The sequence below is a fragment of the Tiliqua scincoides genome, chromosome 2, assembly GCF_035046505.1.
Source record: "Tiliqua scincoides isolate rTilSci1 chromosome 2, rTilSci1.hap2, whole genome shotgun sequence".
Taxonomy (NCBI): domain Eukaryota; kingdom Metazoa; phylum Chordata; class Lepidosauria; order Squamata; family Scincidae; genus Tiliqua; species Tiliqua scincoides.
This window is the reverse complement of record NC_089822.1, coordinates 133,735,761-133,756,731: the sequence shown is the minus strand read 5'-3', so window position 1 is coordinate 133,756,731 and position 20,971 is coordinate 133,735,761. Positions and strand designations below refer to the sequence as shown.

At 42.0% G+C, this 20,971-nt stretch overlaps 1 protein-coding gene across 3 annotated transcripts in view; it reads left to right on the top strand.

The window, feature by feature from the left end:
• The window catches only part of RNF41 (ring finger protein 41), a 33,485-nt gene extending 13,920 nt beyond the window's left edge, over positions 1 to 19,565 (top strand). For all 3 annotated transcript variants that reach the window (XM_066616509.1, XM_066616511.1, XM_066616512.1), the window contains exons 3-7: positions 5,712 to 5,824; positions 11,346 to 11,617; positions 11,942 to 12,077; positions 14,974 to 15,077; positions 17,965 to 19,565. In XM_066616509.1, coding sequence (XP_066472606.1) covers positions 5,735 to 5,824; positions 11,346 to 11,617; positions 11,942 to 12,077; positions 14,974 to 15,077; positions 17,965 to 18,316 — 954 coding nt within the window. In that variant the 5' untranslated portion in view covers positions 5,712 to 5,734 and the 3' untranslated portion in view covers positions 18,317 to 19,565. The remainder of the gene's footprint in view (positions 1 to 5,711; positions 5,825 to 11,345; positions 11,618 to 11,941; positions 12,078 to 14,973; positions 15,078 to 17,964) is intronic.
• The last annotated feature ends 1,406 nt before the right edge of the window (positions 19,566 to 20,971 follow it).

The window sequence follows — 20,971 nt, the reverse complement described above, 5'->3', positions numbered from 1 at the left end:
CCTGCTGAAGTCCTAAAATGCTGCAAAGAGATCATCGTCACTGAGCTGCATGAAATCCTCTGTCTCTGCTGGAGAGAAGGTGGAGTACCTCAAGACATGAGGGATGCAAACATCATCACGCTGTACAAGAACAAAGGTGACAGGGGTGACTGCAACAACTACCGCGGCATCTCTCTCCTTAGCGTTGTAGGAAAGCTGTTTGCCCGAGTTGCACTAAAGAGGCTCCAGGTACTTGCAGAGAGCGTCTACCCAGAATCGCAGTGTGGATTCCGAGCCAACAGGTCCACCACTGAAATGGTAATCTTCCCAGCCTACTAATATTTTATACTGCTTGCATCAGTGTGGTGTTTAGTCTTCAAATATAGTTAATCAAAAAACAACTTATGGCTTTGTGTGTGGAATAAAGGGAAAGGGAATTGCCCACCATTTAGTTAGAAAATCCAGATTGTCATTTAGCTCATATTCAAAATGCCTAGGGCTTATAAAAATTTGTCTTATTAAAATACTCCTTAGAAATACTCTAATATCAAAACCTATCTGTGTTTTGAAATATACTTTCTGAAATGCCGAGGCTGCCGTTTCGAATTGATGGATATCCTTTCAGGGTCAAAGCTGGTCGTAATATACTTCCAAAATAGAGGAGAAATTCTTTCTTCAGGTTGCTTTGTTCATCTTTTCTTTTGAAAAATCTGTTCATACGTAAGATTTGGAAAAATCTGTTCAAGTTTAGGTTAACTTGTTTAGTGAAACCTCAGGTTTAATAACACTGATGTGCCTCCACTGGGCTAATCTGGCTAAATAGGTTTTCAATTATTCTGAAAAATCTCAGTGGATTTCCATCATTGAAAGGTACTTAAGGGATAACATTATAAAGCCTTCAAAATGTTTATCCAGCACTGTTGGGAAACTGACACGTGTACCAAAAACTGTTGCTTTGTCCATTCAGTTATGATGTTCTACATACAGAACAAATGAGGATAACTCTTCATTTTTAAAAAAGTGAATATGATCATGAAGCCAGAGTTTTTTGTCATACTGTACATTTGTTGTTTTATCTTTCTGTGGATATATTTGAGGGCATCGTCCATGGTAATGTTCTATAAATGGAAATACGTTGTATGAGGACAAGTGCTACCTGATGGTAAAAGTGTTCCACTTGCGCAAAGGGCTCTTGAATGCTTCTTCTGTTCTCAGACTGACCTCATGGATGTGCTTTCATTCACAAAAGTATTACTTTAGATGCCACCCAAAGTGTTCAATAAATCACTCCTCCTTGTGACTTCGTTGTATTATGTCTGCTTCTAAAAATATGTCAAAGTAATATGTTGGAATTGCATGGATGAGTCATTCTCAGGACTGGTGAGAAAACTAGGAATCTTGTTTTGAATAAGCATAAAAATGTTTTGTTTTCCCCTCACATTTTTTAAAGCTAAGATCATAGTCTTGTACTATTAGTGTAGGCTGTGTGGGCTACCAAGACCGTGTACCTTTAAGGACATTAAGGTATTTTGGTCTCTATAGCTTTTTCATTTCTGTGGCATTGTAACGAGAAAAGCTGACCTATCATAACTTCTGCATGACTGTTAAAGGTGATGGAACCCTGTGCTTTCTATCTGTTCATCCAAATTAACTGTGTGCAAATGTGGTGGACCTTCTATACTTGTGTTTAGAGACCTTTATTTTCCACAGCTTCCTAGTCTCTATACTAGGAAACCTCAAAAAAGAGCATTACTTGTAAGAGTAGCCTTTCTAAATGGGATTTAGCTCTGGTTTGCTCTTTGGAAGGTGCCACTTCCTCACAACTTCTGTCTAATAACTTAGCTTTAAACTCTAGAGTCCTACTATTGCAAAAGGAGAAAATCTGGCTTTGTGCAGAGAATCTAATTTTAGTTTTCTTGGCGCAAAACTAGATTTTCTCCTTTTGCAGTAGTAGACTCTAGTGTTCCTGACACGCATTCAGTATGTTACTGCATTGGCAGCCGGGTTTTTAAGTGGTGAGCTGAACTTGTTCAGCTGATTCTTGGGTGGAAGTTTCCTGTGTTGTGAATATTATGCTGGTGATCATTTAATGCTAGAGACAACTTATATTAGCAACAAGCTACTTGTCTTTCTAAAAAGCCAAGGTTCAAGCCTATTTGAAGGCTAGATAAAATATGTTTTAAATGTAACTCAACTATCTTGAGATGGAATTAGTATTTTATGGATGAGCATATATTTCACTTGTCATGTTTGGCCCTCCCCCATAGTATGACACAATAAGAGGTTTTCTTTTCATTGTGTCAACGTCTGTTGACATTGAATTCACCAAGTCTACAGGTTAATAGAACTTTTTGTAAAATTTTATATTGCTAAAGCTTAAGCAACTGATGACCAGGTTTGAACTTGACACAGGCTTGCAGTATCCAGGAAAAATGTACACCCTAGGAATTATCTGCCTTGCAGACATGATGAAGTGGATGGTCCTTACAAAGCTTTTGAACACCCAGTAATTTGGGTGGCTGCCATCTGCTTCTCAGACAGATTGTTCCAGCCAGAATATAATGTTTGACTGTGACGTGCATATTCCACTCTTCAGTTAGGCTGCTGTTTTGTGTTTGTCTTCCTTTATTTGTCCATGAAGAACATTCAGAACTCATCTTTCTCAAATACTTAGCATTCTGTCAGGGCGATTTTGGGTAAGTGGTGAGAAGTGCTTTGAATGCTGAACTTGATCACTAAGCTGCAAGAGATGTTTCCATGCCATCTTATAAGAAATGTGTTCTTCTAATCTAAGTATGTAGTATAAACAGTGTTCAGCAATGTGCACAACACTCTTATTTATCTGCATATATTTACAAATCTCTATCTCGCTTTATCTCCTAAGTGGGCATTCAAAGTGGCTTACAAAAATTCAATAAAAACACATTCTTGATTATCAGTAGTGCAGTATTACAAGAGGCAAATTAAATTGGTGATCATACACCTAAATTGAGATTGTAGACTTTGGTCATTTGTTTTCTAGTCTTGGGTGAGTCACTTCTCCCCAACTTGGTTTTTCCCCAGCTGTAAAATGAGGACTAATTTGAAATGCTCTGAGGTCTTTGGATGCAGTCTGAACATTTCTAACTCGCTACATGTGTTGCTTAACTTAGCACAGTCTTTCTGGCTGTGCTATTGCAAATTACTGCTGATGAGAATTGTTAACTCTACTAATCTCATGCATTGAGGTTTTACATAAAAATGGTTGCAGACTGTACCACTTGCATTCCATAGATATTTGGCCCCATTATTCACAATTCTTTTTCCTTCTGTGTGACTTTTTCAGTCTGTATGACTGTAGTTTACTAGTTTTTAAGGTGCCATAAAATACTTTTTGTTTCAGTAGACTAACACTGTTACCCCTCTGGAAAGTTTGTATGTGGATGAGTTTTGCTTTAGTACTAATGTGTTTGTAATGGTTCTGATCCCAGGGTAAGTGATGCTATGCTTGCTCAGAACCTTAAACCTAAAATCATCTTGGCCAATAGGAGTACATTTTGTAAAGGAGTGAAGGGAAGTCTGTCACTCTTTCTATTGATGTCACAATTCAGCAAGTTAGTGATATATCCAACAAGGTATACTGTACTTACAAATGAAGAACAAAATGTCATAGCCACAGCAGCTTATACTCTCTAGAAGTGGTCCCTGAAGTTAGCAGAAATGAGCAAAGCTTGCTCTTGAGGCACTGAGTGGACCGTGTAAGTTCCCTTGAAGTAATTTTGGGAACACTTTATAGTTCGTTCTCATTGTTAGTTATGTTTCCCTTGGGGAACATAAAGAAACTGACAGAGACTGACCCTTACTCCAGAAATGTGTTACTCAAGCTTATCGAGCTGCATGGGTCTAATCAATTAAATTATCATAAGTTTAAATGAGATATCTAATTTAGCCCAGTATGGGTAATAGGAGTGCAGGAATAACTTGCACCTTGGTGCTTGCAGATGAAATTGGGTGGGATGCATGTTGAATTTTCTGAATCAGTTTGGTGATGGTTATAAGTGTGCTTATGGGCAGTGGTCAGGGAGGAACATGCCCCTCCAGCAATTTTGTAAAGAAGTTCTCCTTTACTCAGCATTCAGTCAGTACAGGGGGTTTCTTTTTATAAGTCGGAATTAACGACTGGGAAACTTGGACTTATAGTAAAATTACTTATAAATGGGAATTTTCCCACCATAAGAAATTGTAAGTATGGATTATCGGGATTAGCAGCTTAAGATAATATCTGTGCACCCAACCCAAATATCCAGGAAGGGCAAAATATGAACTCTGCAATCCTATGCACAATTACCTGGGAGTAAGCTCCATTGTACTTAGTGACACTTACTTCTGAATAGACATGTTAGGATTGCTCTGAAAGTCACTCTCCATGTTACTCTAATGAACGGTGACAGCAAATGCCAAATTTCCCAATATGGTACTGTATAATATTATAAATGCCCTTTTAAGAGCTCATAGGGTCGGGGGGAGGTAAAAGAAGAGCATCTATATATAACTGCATATATAACTGCAATGGCAAAATGTGCTGTTACTTTAAGAGCTTGGAGGAGACTAGAGCATGCAGACTCAGCTTTACAAAATCATGGGCTGTTCCTTTCAAGGCTCAGAGGAGAAAGTAGAGTGTGCAGGAAACTTTAAATCCAGCTCCTCAAAGTGGAGGACTAAATGTGGGAATGAATCAAGGGGAAGCTTATAATGAGGATTCCCTGTACTGTATTCCATTAACTCAACATTTGATAGAAGTCCGTGGACAACCCCTTTTCAGTTCCTTTCATGAGGAACTGTTTTCTGAAAGCGTTTGGGTGATGATTTCCAGTTTCAGCATGGAGTTAGGAGTTTGCAGCTCAGAAAGTGAATTTGACTTGAACACAATATATAACTAAGCATAAGAGTTGATGTTCAGTTCTCGTTGCTGAATGACCATTTGTGCTGGAACATGTCCGTCTATGGAGTGGGGATGGAAGAGAGAGAAATACTTAAAGGCTCTTGTGAAGCTCTGGGTGTGCCTTCTTCCAGTTAGCCTCCTCTCAGGGCAGGTAATTATGCTGTCTCTCTACATTAGGAGTGGTTGACACAGAGATGCACCATGATTACCTGCCCTGAGGAGTTCCCTTTTGCTACTGGTTGGAACTAGAGTTGTGCAGCCCTGTTCCATTTCAGCAGGGCTTGTTTTTTGTTTTGCTGACTTCGGTCTTGGTCTGACTCTAAGATGTGCATAAAACCCCTTAAACACCCCCCCCCATCAGCTGTCCCAGCAATGGAGCTTCTTTTCTTTTCCCTTGACTGCTACATAATTTGATGTAAAATTGAAGCTGTCCTTACTAGCACAAGCAGGTTTTTAGCAGAAGCAAAAAAAAGTAAGGTATGGAGTTAAAAAAGAATACACATTAAGAGATGAGTAATAACATCGTGGAGGGAAGTGTCTAATTTGGTGCTAGCAGGCGGCTAAAACAGGGCACAGAAATAGGGCTGAGTCGTTCTCTTTCTGCTATACCACACCCTCCTCTTCAGGGGCTTGGAGTTTGTCTAAATCCTTGGCTTAGAATGCAGCCTTATCAGGTTAGTTGGCAGGCAAGCAACCTAGCCAAAAGAATGACTTTTTGCTGATTCCACAGGAGGAGGACTCAGAATTTACTGGCTTCTTTTGTGTCAAGAATACAAACATTCATTGTTTTTCTCCCTCCTTTTTTCCCTAGGGTTTTGGCATCCGTGATGAGAAATGGGGTATGATGTAGCACGCTTTCAAGGGGATGTTGATGAGGACCTTATATGCCCCATCTGCAGTGGGGTCTTGGAGGAGCCAGTGCAGGTATGTGTTGGAGATGAATTTAAAACATTCTAAGAGGTTCTAAGAGGTGTGACTGAAGAGCTGAAAGTTTCCTCTGGCAAATTATATTAGTTTCTCTTCCCAGTCATGTAGTTAAACACAGAATACATGTGAGAGTACAGTTTCTAAAGTATTTAGCAAGCCCTGTTCTGTTTGGTTCTTGTTTGATCTGAATGATTTCAGCCAAGATTTAAAATGTACTCACCAAAGGAAATTGGAAATTGAATTGTAAAATTTCACTGGAATCTATGAAGCTTAACAAGTGTTATTCTTCAGTCACAAATTTAACTATCTGTTTTCATTTCTGAATGTTGATAGTCGGTTTCCCATCATATGAGGTCTTGAAATTGTGTGTGTGTGTGTGTGTGTGCGCATGCATCTACTCAGATATTAAAAAATAAACACTATGCTCAGATAAGAGGCAGTACATTTCATGATAGAAAGCTTAATACAGGCAACTGGAGCACACAGTCTTTCTTTAACAAAAGCTGCAATCTCTTCAGGGTTTTTTCAAACCTAGGGTAATGAATGCAACCTAGTTAACCCTTTTGTTTAAAATGTATTTTGAATTGGCTATAATGAAAACATTATAGAGGTGTTTATAACTTTGTCGAAAACATACAACTGAAGCTCCAGGATATGTGTTGCAAGCAGATCAGACCTGTATATTTCTTGAAAAGGTTTCACAGTGATTCTTGCATTGCTGTGACAGGGTGTTTCAACATATTCCTATAGGCAGTATATTAGCTAACAGAACTCTCTTGGTCAACAAAATCTTACATGTTTACCACCATGCTGTAATAATTTTATAGGATATTCAGTTTTGCTTCTTGTATATTCTATCTAGATGAAGGTAATAGTGCAGATATGCTAGATTAGTGATTGCTGAGCCTACATCTGTGTGAAGCTTTTTCATACATAGTATTGCAATTCTGGAAAAAGTATTGGTTGAAAATATTTTTGTAAATAACCAGACCCCTTTCTAGACCAGCTACTGATAAACTGAAAATAAATCTTGAAGCTCAAGGTAGTGGTTATGTGAAGTAGCCATTGTTTCTGCTGTAAATAGCATGCTGTTTTAGCAATAAAAACCATGTTTACTTGTCACATATAGCCAAATCCATGTGGTCTGCTTTCCAAGTAGGGCTCCTGAAATATATAGATCAAACCAGAGTACACTAGTATGTTAGTTCTCTTGTCAGTAGTGGCCATTCAGTCTTTCATTCAGCTGGAAGTACATGTGAATGAGATAGGTAGAGGCTTGGTTTCTCTCTTGGGATGGTCAAGAAACAGATGGATTAGCTGCTGAATATTAGGTTGCTTGGTTCACTTGAATATGATGGGGTTTGGGTGGCAGAATACCTGTGGGGAAAATATACCTAAAAGGAAAATAGTGTCGGGGCATGTGGTACTCTGATTTACGATTAATTGGTGATCAAAGGAAGGTGAATGTTCAAATGCTTATGTAACTGGGCATACTAGGATTTGACATTACACATTGAGAACAAAAGCTCCTGTTTCTGGGGAGGCTGAAACTGTTGGTTTATTTTTGCACAGAGAACTGGTGCTGAGGATAGTCTTATCCTAGTTCTCATGTTACATTTTCCATGAGGAATCATTTTTCTAATGCCTCATTTTCCATGAGAAAGTGTTAACCAAGAAATGCCCTTTCTATGTGTGTTTGTGATTTTGGTGTCATGCTTTGTATGCAGCTGAGGGCACTAATCCTCACGGGACCTGGATACCTGATTCCCTAGGCCTCAGTTTTCCAATATTATAATTAGAGTGTTTGAAAACATTATTTTACTCAGAAGTAAGTCCATTTGGCTTAGGCTATAATCCTATTTTACTCACCGGAAACAAACACCTCTAATTATAATATAAAAATGAGGATGACATACCCCAAAGGGTGATTTTGATATGATTGAAGTAATGCTTTTAAAATACTCTTCTCACATGCTGTTAGCATGTGGTAGTATGTACTATAAGTGTGTATCTTAAGACTCTACCGCTTACTCAGGACCACTTGGTGTGTGGTTGAATGGCACCTACTGGAAACATAGTAGAATGAAGGTTGTTATGCTGTTCCTTCCTTTCACATCAGTGTTTGAAATCAGTTTAAATCCTTGACATTGCTAGGTAGGGCTGGGAAAGACCACACTACTGCTTAGAACCTTGGCAGAGTATTGACCAATAGAGGGCCAGAATAAGTCAGTTTCCTTTGGCAAAGAATTTGAGAGTTCAGTAATAAGTTTTCTCCTCAGCACAGAGTACACAGAGCCAGCTGAGCTATGTGTTTAGGGCTTTCTATCAGTTTGGATGTGTCTTCTGAACCTGAGTTGAAAAGGGGAAGGGGATCTTAAGGAACTATTAATGCATATGGATAACTTTGAAGTCCTTTCGGAGAGCTGTGAAAGGTCTGAAAATGAGGCTCTAGCTTGCGTGAAAGATCTACCTCAGTCTGTATTATTCTCATAAGATATTGTTTCCCCAGTGACCACTGAGAGTGTTTGGTTGCTGGAGTATGATGTCATAGAAGCTGCTAATACTGCTGTGTTAACAATCCTGCATTGTACCTTAATTAATATCCTCACAGAAGTCAGATGAGGAGTATTTTTTTATCTTTCTTACATTTATTATTGTGTATGTTTAATGAACCAACTGACAAACTACTGCTTGAGGTGTATAACTAAGGGCTTCTGGAATTGACAGATGGCCCAGTGGACACTATCGTGAAGGTGAAAGCTAAAATGCTTTTCTCCATGTATGGTAATCTTGATTTGGCACTGTGACTTTTCTGCAGTGCTTCCTAGGATTGCAACATTGCTTAGATGTGTGCATGTTTGCGTAGGAGTAAAGTTTTCAGAAAATACTATAAAATGAGTAGGCATGCCATAATTCTAGAAATGCAACAGCTCAAGCATGGAGAGCGGGCATGATACAGTATGTTTTGCTATGAGCTAGTAGGTGGCATTGTCCCCACATCATCCCATTAACAAGTATTAGAATGTTGTTAAAGAGGATATGAAATATTCTGAACTTCATAATGGATAGTTGCCCTGATATTTTAAAGCAGGAGCTGGCAGCTAGCAATCCAGGATGCCAGTCTGGTCCTCGAGGACTATCTAATCACCCATTTTAAAAAAACCCAATTCTAAGGCAGCACTTTCCCCTCAGCTGCTTGGGAGTCTTTAATCTCTCTCCCAGTAGAAATGGCAACAGGCCTTGGCTGTCACTCCCTCCTTCCTCCACCTCATGATTCTCAGCCGCTTTTTCCTCACTCCTCTTTGCCTTGTCTTGACTCTTCCATGAGAGTACCAAAAATAACTCAGGTGCATTTTTTAAACAAAAATTCTCTCCTGCCGTTCATGTGCAGGATAGGATTTTTTTAAAAAGAAATGCATCTGAGTAGCCTGTGCACCTAGAGGGGTCTTGAGGCCTCTGTCCATGTGTTGGCTTGAACAAATATGAGGGCCCAATCCTTTCCAACTTTCCAGCACTGGTGCAGCTGCAATGCAGCCTCAGGTAAAGGAACAAATTTTCCCATACCTTGAGGAAGGCTCTGTGACCCACCCACCCCCACTGCAGGATGCAGTGCATGCCCCATTGGTACAACCAGCCCTGGACAACTGGATAGGATTGGGCCTTTAATCAGTAGATGATGGCAATGCTGTTGACCTTGTTTGGTTCAAAATATGACCCCATGTTAAATAAATAAAAATTAACTATAGGCAACATAGGTTTTTAATTTTACATTTCTTTCTTTCCTTTTGATCAAAATGAACATCCAGGAGCCTTACAATACCAAGTTGCAGACCATTAGTAAAATGTGGGGATGGATGTGTTTAGATTCCTCTTCCAAGGTTTGATGACACTGTGACCACAGTAAGGCCCTTAGTTCTGTCATGCTAATTCTTGACTTAGTTCTTTGGTATTTTGCCTAGATAAGAGAATCTTGGAAATAGTTTAGGTTAGGTTATCTCTATATATTTATATCACTGTTAGTGCATGTGTGTAGTTCAAATGTTGCAGCACACTACACCCTTGAAGTATTTTTTATCTTTCTTGAGCACACTTGAGGTTGAAAATGGCTGGTATAGAAAATGAGATTTCTGCTAGACATTAGACTTGTGTCTAGCTAGCAGTGCTTGGAAGACATAGCTATAAGGCAAGGAGCTGAGACTGCGGAGTGCATTATGTGCAAATAAATTCTATGTGTAAGTAGAGGCATAGGTATAGCTGTGTCTTACATGGCAGATTGACTGTGTTGCACCCTAGCACAGTAAATAGAGTTGTTCCCTTTAAACCAGCTATTGGCGTATCCTAGGGCACAGGTTTTCAAACTCTCAGGAAGTTTGAAAACCGCTGTTGGGGGGGTGGTGAGGGGAAGGCAGCGATGCAGTCCCCAGGATCACATTGCTCAGGGGGCTGCAGGGGCTTGGCTGTACTTACCAGAGCCTCCTTCAGCCTCCCGGGGGTGCAGGGAGCCCTGTGTGACCGTCTGCAGGGCTCCCCAAAGCTGAAGAAGTGAAAGTGGTGCAATCGCACTCTGCCTCTGCAAAAGTGGAAGTGGAGCGTGATCGCTCCACTTTCACTTCAGCTTTGGGGAGCCCTGCAGGCGGTCGTGCTGGGCTACCTGAACCCCCGAGAGGCTGCAGGAGTCTCTGGTAAGTGCAGCCAAGCCCCTGCAGCCCACTGAGCAACGCAATCCTGGGGATCGTGTTGCTGCCTCCTCCCTGCCTCTGCCCCTTAAGGGAGCAGAGGGCTGGGCCCTCAGGCTGGGGCATTGCGACCCCCCAGTTTGAAAACCCCTGTCTTAGGAAATAGATATTGCCATGCTTTGTTGTATTAAAGTGTATTTATAAACTCTTCTGGATTCAAGATTGACAACATTAGCAGAGCAAGGAATTTTCTTGGTTTTTCAAAATACAGTACTGTACTACTTTGCATTTTAAGCTATTCTTTTAATAAATAAATTCTTTTAATAAATTCTTAATAATAAATAATAAATTTTTTATTATTAAAATAAATTAAAATAAAGATTTTAATAAATCTTTAATAAATTTATTAAAAGAATAAATTCTTTTAATAAAATGTTTGAACTTCTTGCACAGTATAGGACATGTGCCTCCTTTGCTGTTGATCTCTATTTGTGGAACTGAAAAGGCAAAGATTAATCTGTAGTGGTATTGTTGGTATAAGGTAGTTTCTTGCTTGGAGGCAAAGATTGCACTACAATGTTTGTCTTTGACTTTGGTACTCTAGAGTCTGATAAGTCACAGCCAGGGTGAGTTAGGATGGCCATCTGTCCTCAATTGCTTGGACTGGCCTGAATGATCAGAGGAAGTTCTGTCCTGCTTCAAACTCTTTCTTTGTTGATGAGAAGCATTCCATACAAGAGGCAGTGTGGGAAAACAGATAAGAGAGCTCATGTGAACAGACAAATCTCCGGTGACATGAACCCAATATAACTTGAGTTGGCATGCCTTGCTTTGTTCTCTAGGCTCCTCATTGCGAGCACGCCTTCTGCAATGCCTGCATCACCCAGTGGTTCTCCCAACAGCAGACTTGCCCTGTGGACCGAAGTGTTGTGACTGTGGCTCACTTGCGCCCTGTTCCCCGGATCATGCGTAATATGCTGTCTAAGCTACAGATCACGTGTGACAACGCTGTTTTTGGTTGTACCGCTGTAGTGCGACTCGACAACCTGATGTCTCACCTCAATGACTGTGAACACAATCCAAAGCGGCCTGTGACTTGTGAACAGGGTTGTGGGTGAGTACTGTCAGATTTAGGCAGATCCCAAGACACCATGATGTCATAATTGAGGACTTGGCCAAAGGATTATACATAGCCAGTAAAGATCAGTAAGAGGTACACTGGCTGTGTGGTCCATCTAATATGGCTATGACATATCATTGAATTGCACAGTACTGGCAACTGATAGTACCTTGGGGCTACTGACTGCAGTCTCATTTTGCCTGGAGCATAGCCTCTTATTTCTGCACGTATTATAGATATTCTGATCATGTGTTCCTAACTGAAGGCTTTAGTTGTGTGCTCCTTCCTCAATTCCTGCTATTCTCTCTCTCTCTGTAGTTTGGAGATGCCCAAAGATGAGTTGCCTAATCATAACTGCATCAAGCACTTACGATCGGTGGTGCAGCAGCAACAGACAAGAATAGCCGAGTTGGAAAAGACTTCAGCAGAGCACAAGCACCAGCTAGCAGAGCAGGTAACTGTTTCCTTTTGTAGTCATCTGAAACAATTGACTCTGTTATAGGTGCCTTTTTCTTTTTCTGCATGTAAGCAAGAAACTTACTAGATGTTCAGAGAATTTAATTTCTTCTGTATAAACATTTAACATGCTTTTTATTTTTGCAGTAGTGAGACTAAGGGCCTGATCCTATCCAACTTTCCAGTGCTGATGCAGCAGCAAGGTAATGGAACAAATGTTCCCTCACCTTGAGGAGGCCTCCACCACGAGATGCAGCACACACCCTGTTGGCATGGCTGCATCAGTGCTGGCAAATTGGATAGGATTGGGACCTCAACAACCTTCCTGGCACTGATTATTTCTGGAATACATGTACTGTTTTAATTATGAATATAGTCTACTGCAGCAATTTCCAGCCACTGTGCTGCAAAAAATTGATGTCGTGAATGGTCCGCAGGTGTGCTCCGGGAGTTTAGGTCCCACCTAGCTGAAATCTGCTGCCCATCATTGCCCAGGTTCCCTGTTTACATAGATTACTAGTGTGAGCTGTTTCCTTTTGCCAAAAGCTTAAATGTTGTTTCTCTATGTGGAACCTTAGTGTAACCTTTCCTAGAAAAAGAAATGCACAAGTTTTGCCACATGCGACCTTAGTGGGTTAATTTGAAGCCCAAGTGAAACTCCAGGTGGTTCAGAAGCACCAAACTTCCTACCCAAACAGGGAGAGGTGGGGCTATTTAATATACACAAACCGAAGTTAGGAGGTGCATGACTGGCAGCTGAGCAGACCAATCAAAAACCCAAAAGGACATGGCAATGGCTTTTTGGAAGCTGTTAGTTGCATTGGGAAAGGGTGATAGAGTTTTTAGTGTGGATTGTCAAAAAATAAAAGTGGGGATCCTTTCACTTACTACTTGGCTAGGCTTTTCTCTCCTGGATCATGGCCAAAGGAATTATTTTAATTAGTTGGCTCTAGGAGTGTAGATAGGAGCTGCTCTTAGGAGATCTACTACCTTTAAGGGGATACCCACAGTGTTAGTTAGCCAGAATCAGTAGACCGGGAGTAGCCGGAGGGGCTAATAAACATGGCTGGAAGGAAGTTGGGAATTTGAGCAATGGCTAAAGAAAGGATCAGAATGGTGGCGATCTTGTTTCCTGTGCTGCCTGGGGCCAGAACTTCAAAATGCCCTCCCACTGAGAAAAATGTTGCTCCCCCACCAGTCTGTAGGTCTTCTGAGGGCCTGAAAATGCCACCTTTGGTTTCTCAAGAAATGGGAAGTGACCTTTAAAGGCCCTCCGGAGGCCTCAGAAGACCTTCTGAAGGTCAGGGAGGCCCCACACAGCTCTGTACTCTTAAACAGCAATAAAATAATATTGCTGTTATTATTAATAAAATAATTATATTAATAAAATAATATTGCTGTAATTAAATAATAATATTTAATCTTAATTAAAAATAATTAAATAAGAGTTTAATACTCTTAAACAGCAATAAAAAAGTGTTCTTCAGTCTGTACTAGTCAAAAATGCCATCTATTTGTAACTGAACCAGTGTGGGACGGTAAGTAGGTTGCATTTCAATAAGGGCTCATCCATCGAGGTAGCTCATTATCTCTGCTGAAGTTCCTTCACAGGGTAAATAGAGCACTTTAATTTTTGCAGCATTTTCAGTAATCCCAAAGGGCCTACCATAGCATATCCCAGTTTTCCTTTAGAGCAGTGGTTCTCAAACTCTCCAGGGTCTTGAGAACTGGGGTGTTTGTGGGGGCGGGGACTGGGATGGGGGGAATGTCCTGATGGTGCCGCAGTGATTGTGGTGCTGCGGGCACCCAGGAACATTTAAACATACCTGGGGGGACTGTGCAATGTCCTGGAGCCTCACAGCCCTCTCCATGTGCCTCCCCCCTGCAGATTAGAGCTCACTATGGCAGTTGAAGCCCATTTTCAGTTTGCAGTAAATCTCTGGAGTGTGGAGTTTCTGAAACTGAAAGTAGCCTCCGACGGCAAATCAGAGCCCACTACTGCAGAAGGGAGGCTTGCGGAGGGGGCTGCTAGCCTCCATGACCCTCCAGGATGCTGCACAGGCCTGGGTGCTGTTGGGACTCCCATTTCTAGGTCTCTCCCCTTAAGGGGAAAGTGACCCTTTTCATTTTCAATAGTGGGTTGCAACCCACCAATTTGAGTACCACTGCTTTAGAGTATTTTTATGTGGGAGTCTTTATAACTCCCTTCCAAGCACTGACAGTCCTATGCCTATTTATCTTTAGTGATGTGATGGCATAGGATTTACCCTGACAGTTCACTCTGTCTGTATAACATAGCAGGATGTAGTGGAGAGAACCAGTGGTATTTAAATGTTGGGGTAATTCTTTAACTAGGTTTCTCTCCAATTGCTTTGAAAATTTCAGTTTTCATCTGCCTATTTGATTTTGAGTCGTGTCTCTGTGTTTGCTTTTACTGTGTCAGTGTAGTACCATCCTGAAATCTGTGTACAGTAAAAGTGGTGATATCCTGCACTTAATGATCTGAAAATTGGCTTAAAAGCCCATTAAATTTTGCTATTCTATTAACCAGCAGCACTCAACAGCAATTCCTACTGGCTGCGAGAGTTCAGAATGCTCGCACGCCTCTCTACTGGCAGTACTGAGTGGTGAGTAACTGGTGTTTTTACAGTATCTTGGGAGGACAGGGGTTATCTATGAGGCTAGAGATTATGCTCTGCATCCCAGAAAATTACAACATCTGGCAGTCCTTTGCTCTCAGACATGCTGACTATCACACCTTTTATTGTATTTAGTTTAGAGTTACCAGGCTTGGTGTCTCTTTAAAGCATTGATCCCCAATTAAGAGTTTGGCTTTGCATTTGCTGCCCACTTTTCTTTAACCTTGTTCAATTGTTCTGCCTTTGTTCTTGTAGAAGCGAGACATCCAGTTGTTGAAGGCATATATGCGAGCAATACGTAGTGTCAACCCCAACCTGCAGAATTTGGAAGAGACTATTGAATACAATGAAATCCTAGAGTAAGTGCTTTGCACTCTGCCATAGTTTGGTTGCAAATGGGATGAAATGGTGAGGATTTACGCATGAATGAGACCAAGAATTGGCAAATGATTAGGCAGCAAGTGGAGCAGACATCACCTGCTCGAAATCCTGTGTGGTTTTCTCATTATAGAGCACATGCGACACCTTTGGGCATAAAGCAATAGGCAAAGTAGGTACAGAGATCATTTTCATTATCGCTACTAACAGAAGGAATACATAGAGGTTTTTTTCAATTGCACAAGTTTTCATTGAGGATAATCGTAACCTGCCATCAACCCTTCTACCTATCAGCCCTCTAGTTAAGGGGAAACTAGATACCAATAGACACTCTCAGCCCTTGTAATCACAGAACATCTCAAATCCCATAGCTTCTGGCCACAAGGCTCCGGTTACAATCAGGAAAGCAATATCATGGCTGAGATGGGCAGGACTGGATTAAAATGGATTAGTTCCTCCATACAGACACAAGCTGTATAATTTTATTAAAGTGCTAAAGATTTTGGTTACACAGAACAAGTAGGAATCTTTTTAAAATATCACAACTGATAAGCACAAGCAGCACCAAAACTAGCCTAAACTTACTTCCCTAATGCTCACCTGTTGAAACTTAGCCACTGAACTTAAGAAAAGGGTGATCCCTCCACCTGCAGTAGCATTGACAGGGATCCATGACAGAATAATTGTGGAGGATGACCCTAAGAATCCTAGAAACAGGGTTATATACCTAAAGGTCACCTTCCAGTGCTATTCTGACCACTCTGGGCCTGGGTCACCCAGACTTTCCAGAACGATGACATTACAGGTTGATGCATCCCTGCTCATCTCTTCCCAACCAGAGAATGAGAGCTGCAGACAACCTGCTAATTAAACTATCCCTGTTCTCAGCCTTGAAGCTACATAATGAAGAGTTTCTCAGATGGCAGGACCAAGAACCTCTGATAAGCCCATCTCCTCTGACATAGCATTTCTTCCAAAATGGTTTCTGGCCTGACAAAATGGAATCCAGAGCAGGGTGAATTTCTTCTTTTCTTGACAGTGGCCATTCTACCCAGCTGTTTGTGAGGAATTACTGGGGCAGCAAGATTACTGCTCCTTGGTGCCTTCCCTTCCAGAACTGTGTCCTGGAATTCTACATGATCATTACATAAGAAAGTTTAGGGACCTGAATTTACTACTTTCTCTCTCTCTCCCCCTTTAAAGAAAGCCAGCTACTGATCAAGGGAGGGAGTAGTACCTAGTGCAGTGGTATTCAAACTGGGGCGTTGCAACGCGCCAGCCTGAAGGTCCTGGTCCCTTTCCCCTTAAGGGGCAGGGGCAATCAGGAATCAGGGAGGAGGCAGCAGTGAGATCCCTAGGATTGCACTGCTCATGGGGGCTGCAGGGGCTTGGGTACACTTGCCTAAGCCTCCTGCAGCCTCCGGGGGTGCGGGGAGCCCTCACGACCTTCGGCAGGGCTCCCCAGATCAGGGAAAGTGAGAGTGGGGTCATCGCACCTCGCCTCCACTAAACCAGAAGCAGAGTGCGATTGCTCCACTTTCCCTTCTGACGGGGCTGCAGGGACTGGGGTGCACCCTGCAGTCGCTGCAGCCCCTGCAGCAGTCGTCCCTGGGTGCAGGGAGCCGTGTGCGAGTGCCTGGGGGGCTCCCCAGATCAGGGAAAGTGAAAGTAGAGAGATCGCGCTCCCCTCCCTGCTTTCTGTTTCGCTGATTTTTCTGGGCGAACAGCTGAAAGTGGGTGGGGAAATTGGTAGATATCTGTAGCTGCTATCCTAGGCTGGAGAAAGGAGGGGAGCCTTGAGAAAAATCTCTATTTCAGGAGAGCACAGAACCTAGCTGTTCTTACTAAAATCACATCATACTAGTAAATCAAAATGGTTCTAGTGCAGGAATAAGGGATCAAAATATAGATAGTTTGTTTTTTTTTTTAAAAAGGGGAAGGAGTGGAGAGAAATACAACAGACAAACTAGTGAAAAATTCATGGTCTTTGCTGAGTGGCCACAGACTTCCTGACAAAATTGAAAGCATTAGAGACCAGTGCCTAGCAGGGGGAGCTGGATACAAGTCAAAACACAGTATCCATGCATTCTGTTCCTGTGGATTTGCTTATCCGTGGCAACAAAGAGTGTGACTTGCCTCATGCCATTTGTGGTCTGTCCTCACCTATCTGTTGCCATTCTGAGGCAATCCCTGCATCCGGCAGTGGCCATTCTGAAGGTTTTACTGCTAATTTAATTTTCTCCGCAACCCCATTGATCCCATAGAATCAGTGGTTCTGTATCTACCAATTCAGTATCCACTGCGCTTTCCAGGAACTTAACCCCCACTGATACAGAGAATTGTCTATACCTGAGTAGAGATGTATGTAGCATGTTGGCTTGGAGTAGAAAGAGCAAACAAAACAAAATTAATTCTCATTAATATGTGTAGCTATAGACTGCCTCTAAAACCTGGACTGTATCTCTGAATGGTAGTTGCAAGGAAGTATCAACAGGATACAGGTGTATTGTTGTCTTGAGTGCTCCCAGAGCACACAAGAAATCTGCTGGGCCCCTGTGAGATACAGGAAGCTGGACTAGATAGGCCCTTGGCTTGATCCAGCACAGCTCTTATGTTCTTGTTTTAAAATGCTGGCTTGGGGAGTAACTGAGTATGCCCTTGCAAACCAGCAGCTGATTCCAGTGGCCAGCCTCACAGAATACACCCAGGTATCCTTGTGCTTGCTCTTAAGAAACCTAGGTTTGATGTCATAGGGTTACCTGAGGGGAAACCCACTGGCCACTCCATTCTGCCCCACCCCTTTATATTGACAGGTAAAGATACCTTGGCTGCATTGGTGGTTGATTCTTTTTTATGATTTGCTTCCAGGTGGGTGAACTCCTTGCAGCCTGCCCGGGTGACAAGGTGGGGTGGCATGATCTCCACACCAGATGCAGTACTACAGGCTGTAATCAAGCGTTCATTGGTGGAGAGCGGCTGCCCCACGTCCATCATCAACGAGCTGATTGAAAATGCTCATGAACGGAACTGGCCACAGGGCCTGGCCACCCTGGAGACTCGCCAGATGAACCGACGCTATTATGAAAACTATGTAGCCAAACGCATACCCGGCAAGCAGGCTGTGGTAGTGATGGCCTGTGAGAATCAGCATATGGGTGAAGAAATGGTGCTGGAGCCTGGACTGGTGATGATATTTGCACATGGAGTGGAGGAAATCTAAAGACTTAACAGAGATGATAAAACAATGTGCTTGAAAGAAAAACATACCGTGTCCAAGCCCACTGATCCTGCCCCCCTGCACCATGTCAGGGCATTATTCTTTGGTCTTGTTGATTTTAAAATGCCACTTCCTAACCGTGCTGGATGGGTGCCCAGCAATTTATGCAAAATGCCATGCTGCAGTCCCACCCCCAAGATAAATTAGCCGTGGTCTGATTTTGATGCAAGTTTCCAAATGTCTATATAAAAGCACAAGCAGTTCCTCTGTGCTCCAGCAAGGGCAGTGGGCTTCTGTCTGAAGTATCTTCAGCGAACATGATTGCATTGGCCCAGGTGGCGCAGTTCCAGTTCTGGGAGTATGACTGGCTTGTGGATCCCGACTTAAAACGTTCCTGGGATGAGCATTATTTTGAAGACCTGTTTTCTTTTCCCTGCCCCCATCTAAAATTCCTCATATTCTCTAAGGCGTCTCTGCAGGTCCCATGCTTTTCCATCATGGCCCATAAGTTCCTAACTTTCACACAGTACCTTTACAGTCACTGCTTTGCAGCCTTCGTGGGAGAAGGGGTGCAGGGAATACAAACATGAGAAGGCAAGTGCCAAACTGGGGGTGCAAGTAATGCCAAATAAAATATGGGTACCAGTAGTGATGTGTTTGGCATGAAACTGTTGTGGAGCCCAAAAGCAAACTCATTGTGAGGACAAAATCTGCAGTTTCTGTGGGACATGTGGCCTTAGGTTGCACAGGAGGTAGCCTGGTTTTCAGCAGAGGAAATAGCATTCTTTGGTGTGCTGCTGCTGCAGAGTGACATGAAATTCTCATTGCAGTGTCCAGATAGCCTTTTCTTCCTTGCACCCCCTCTCCCAGTGTTGCTGATGAAGTTGGGTGCTCTGCTGACTGCAGCCCTTTCTTATAGGATGCAAGCCTTTAAGCAGACACGTGGCTCAGCCTGATCATGTGGGCTCTGTGGAATTGTGTGTGCCATTTAAGGTGGCTTCAGCTTCCTGACCTTGAGAAGAAAAAACACCAGGAAATTTAACCTGGATGCAACTGTCTTGTCATCGTATGTTGACTGTTTTGATAAATCTGTGTATATTTTTTTTGACATCTTGACGATTGTGTTCAGTATTTTTGTACTACTTTTTGCCTTTGTACATTTTCCTTATTTTATTTTTAAATACAGTGGCCAGGAGTGTCTTCAGGTCTATGTTTAGTTTACCTGTCAAACTTAATTTATTTGCAGTCTTTTTGTTTTTTACAGCAATCTTTTTCTTTTGTGTTACTTAAAATTTTTCTTCTTGCTTTACACATTTGTGCTGGAGTTGATGGGGCAAGGAATAAATGCATCAATAATGGAGCAGTTGTGCTTGCTCTAATTAAACCTTCACGGTAGTGTCCCTTCTGAACACCCTTGCTTTCATATGTCAACACTCCATGTGGGTCTTCTGGGCAGAACCCTTTCAACAAGATTTAATTCTTTATTGTGCCTGAAATGATGGTGGTTGCTGCTGCTCATATACAGGATCTGCAAAAGTAGCAATAGTCACTGGTATGGAGTTTGGATCACTTCACAAACAGTAGCCTCTGCAAATGCCTGGAAACCATCAGCAAGAATGATGGCAGTCCAAGAAGGCTACCTCTACTGCCCCTCTAAAAGCGGATGCAATTTGAACATGTTCTAATAAGTGGCCTAGTTCTACATGATGGTCCTATGGTGAAAGATAATGATTAGATGACCCTGGGTTTCACAAGAATTAGTACCTGCAATCTGTATTATTTTCTGGTAAACTTAAAGAGATGGCATTGAAGGATGATGTGATCCTTAAGCTACAGTCCTAGTAACAAAATAATTCCTGTTCCTCTTCCAAGTGCATGAATAATGCTTTGCTTATGATCTTGAATATAAACCAGGCAGAAGCTGTTTCCAGTTCCACTCTGTGAGAATTGCTTGTGCTTTGGAGGCTCTCGGTTTGCAGCAGTAATCCTTTTTGGTGGCCTTTACGTTGCAAGCAGTTCTTGTAGATTCCATTACTTTTTTTCAGCTCTGCTCTGGCTTGCTCAGTTTTTCCTCCTCTAGTTTCTACTCTTTGCTGGCACACTGCTTGTGCTCCCGCTCCCCCCATGAGAGCTTTATTTTAGAAACTGAGTCTCTCTGGTATTTGTTCCAGTGGTGTTTGGGCTTCTCCACCTTTGACTATGTGAAATACTTCTTAAATGACTACTTGACCATTTTTCTGTTTTGTAAGTCATACTTTTTTTTTTTTATAAAACACCTGAAATGTGCTTCAAAAGTTGGATCAGTTTTAGGAATGGAATGGGTTGTGCTTGTACACCATGTCAGTGACATGACATGTTTTGAAAGGGGATTTGCTGGTTGGAAGTAGTTTCTAACCCAATCCCTGATGCTCAGGAATTTGAAAAAGCTGCTAAATCCAACCTAACACTGCATCTTGAGCTAAACTAATTTCACTTTTCTCCTAACCATCTTGTTTCCCCCCATGATGTCTTGCTGTTGCTCTCCCTTGTGCTCAGAATATATACACACCCATAGAATTAAGTCATGTCTTTTGCCAGTTTGCAAGTTGCTGATTGCATTTTGTGTTTTGCTGTTGAATTGTGTTGACTGCACTAATAAACTGCCTTTTTCCCTGACTC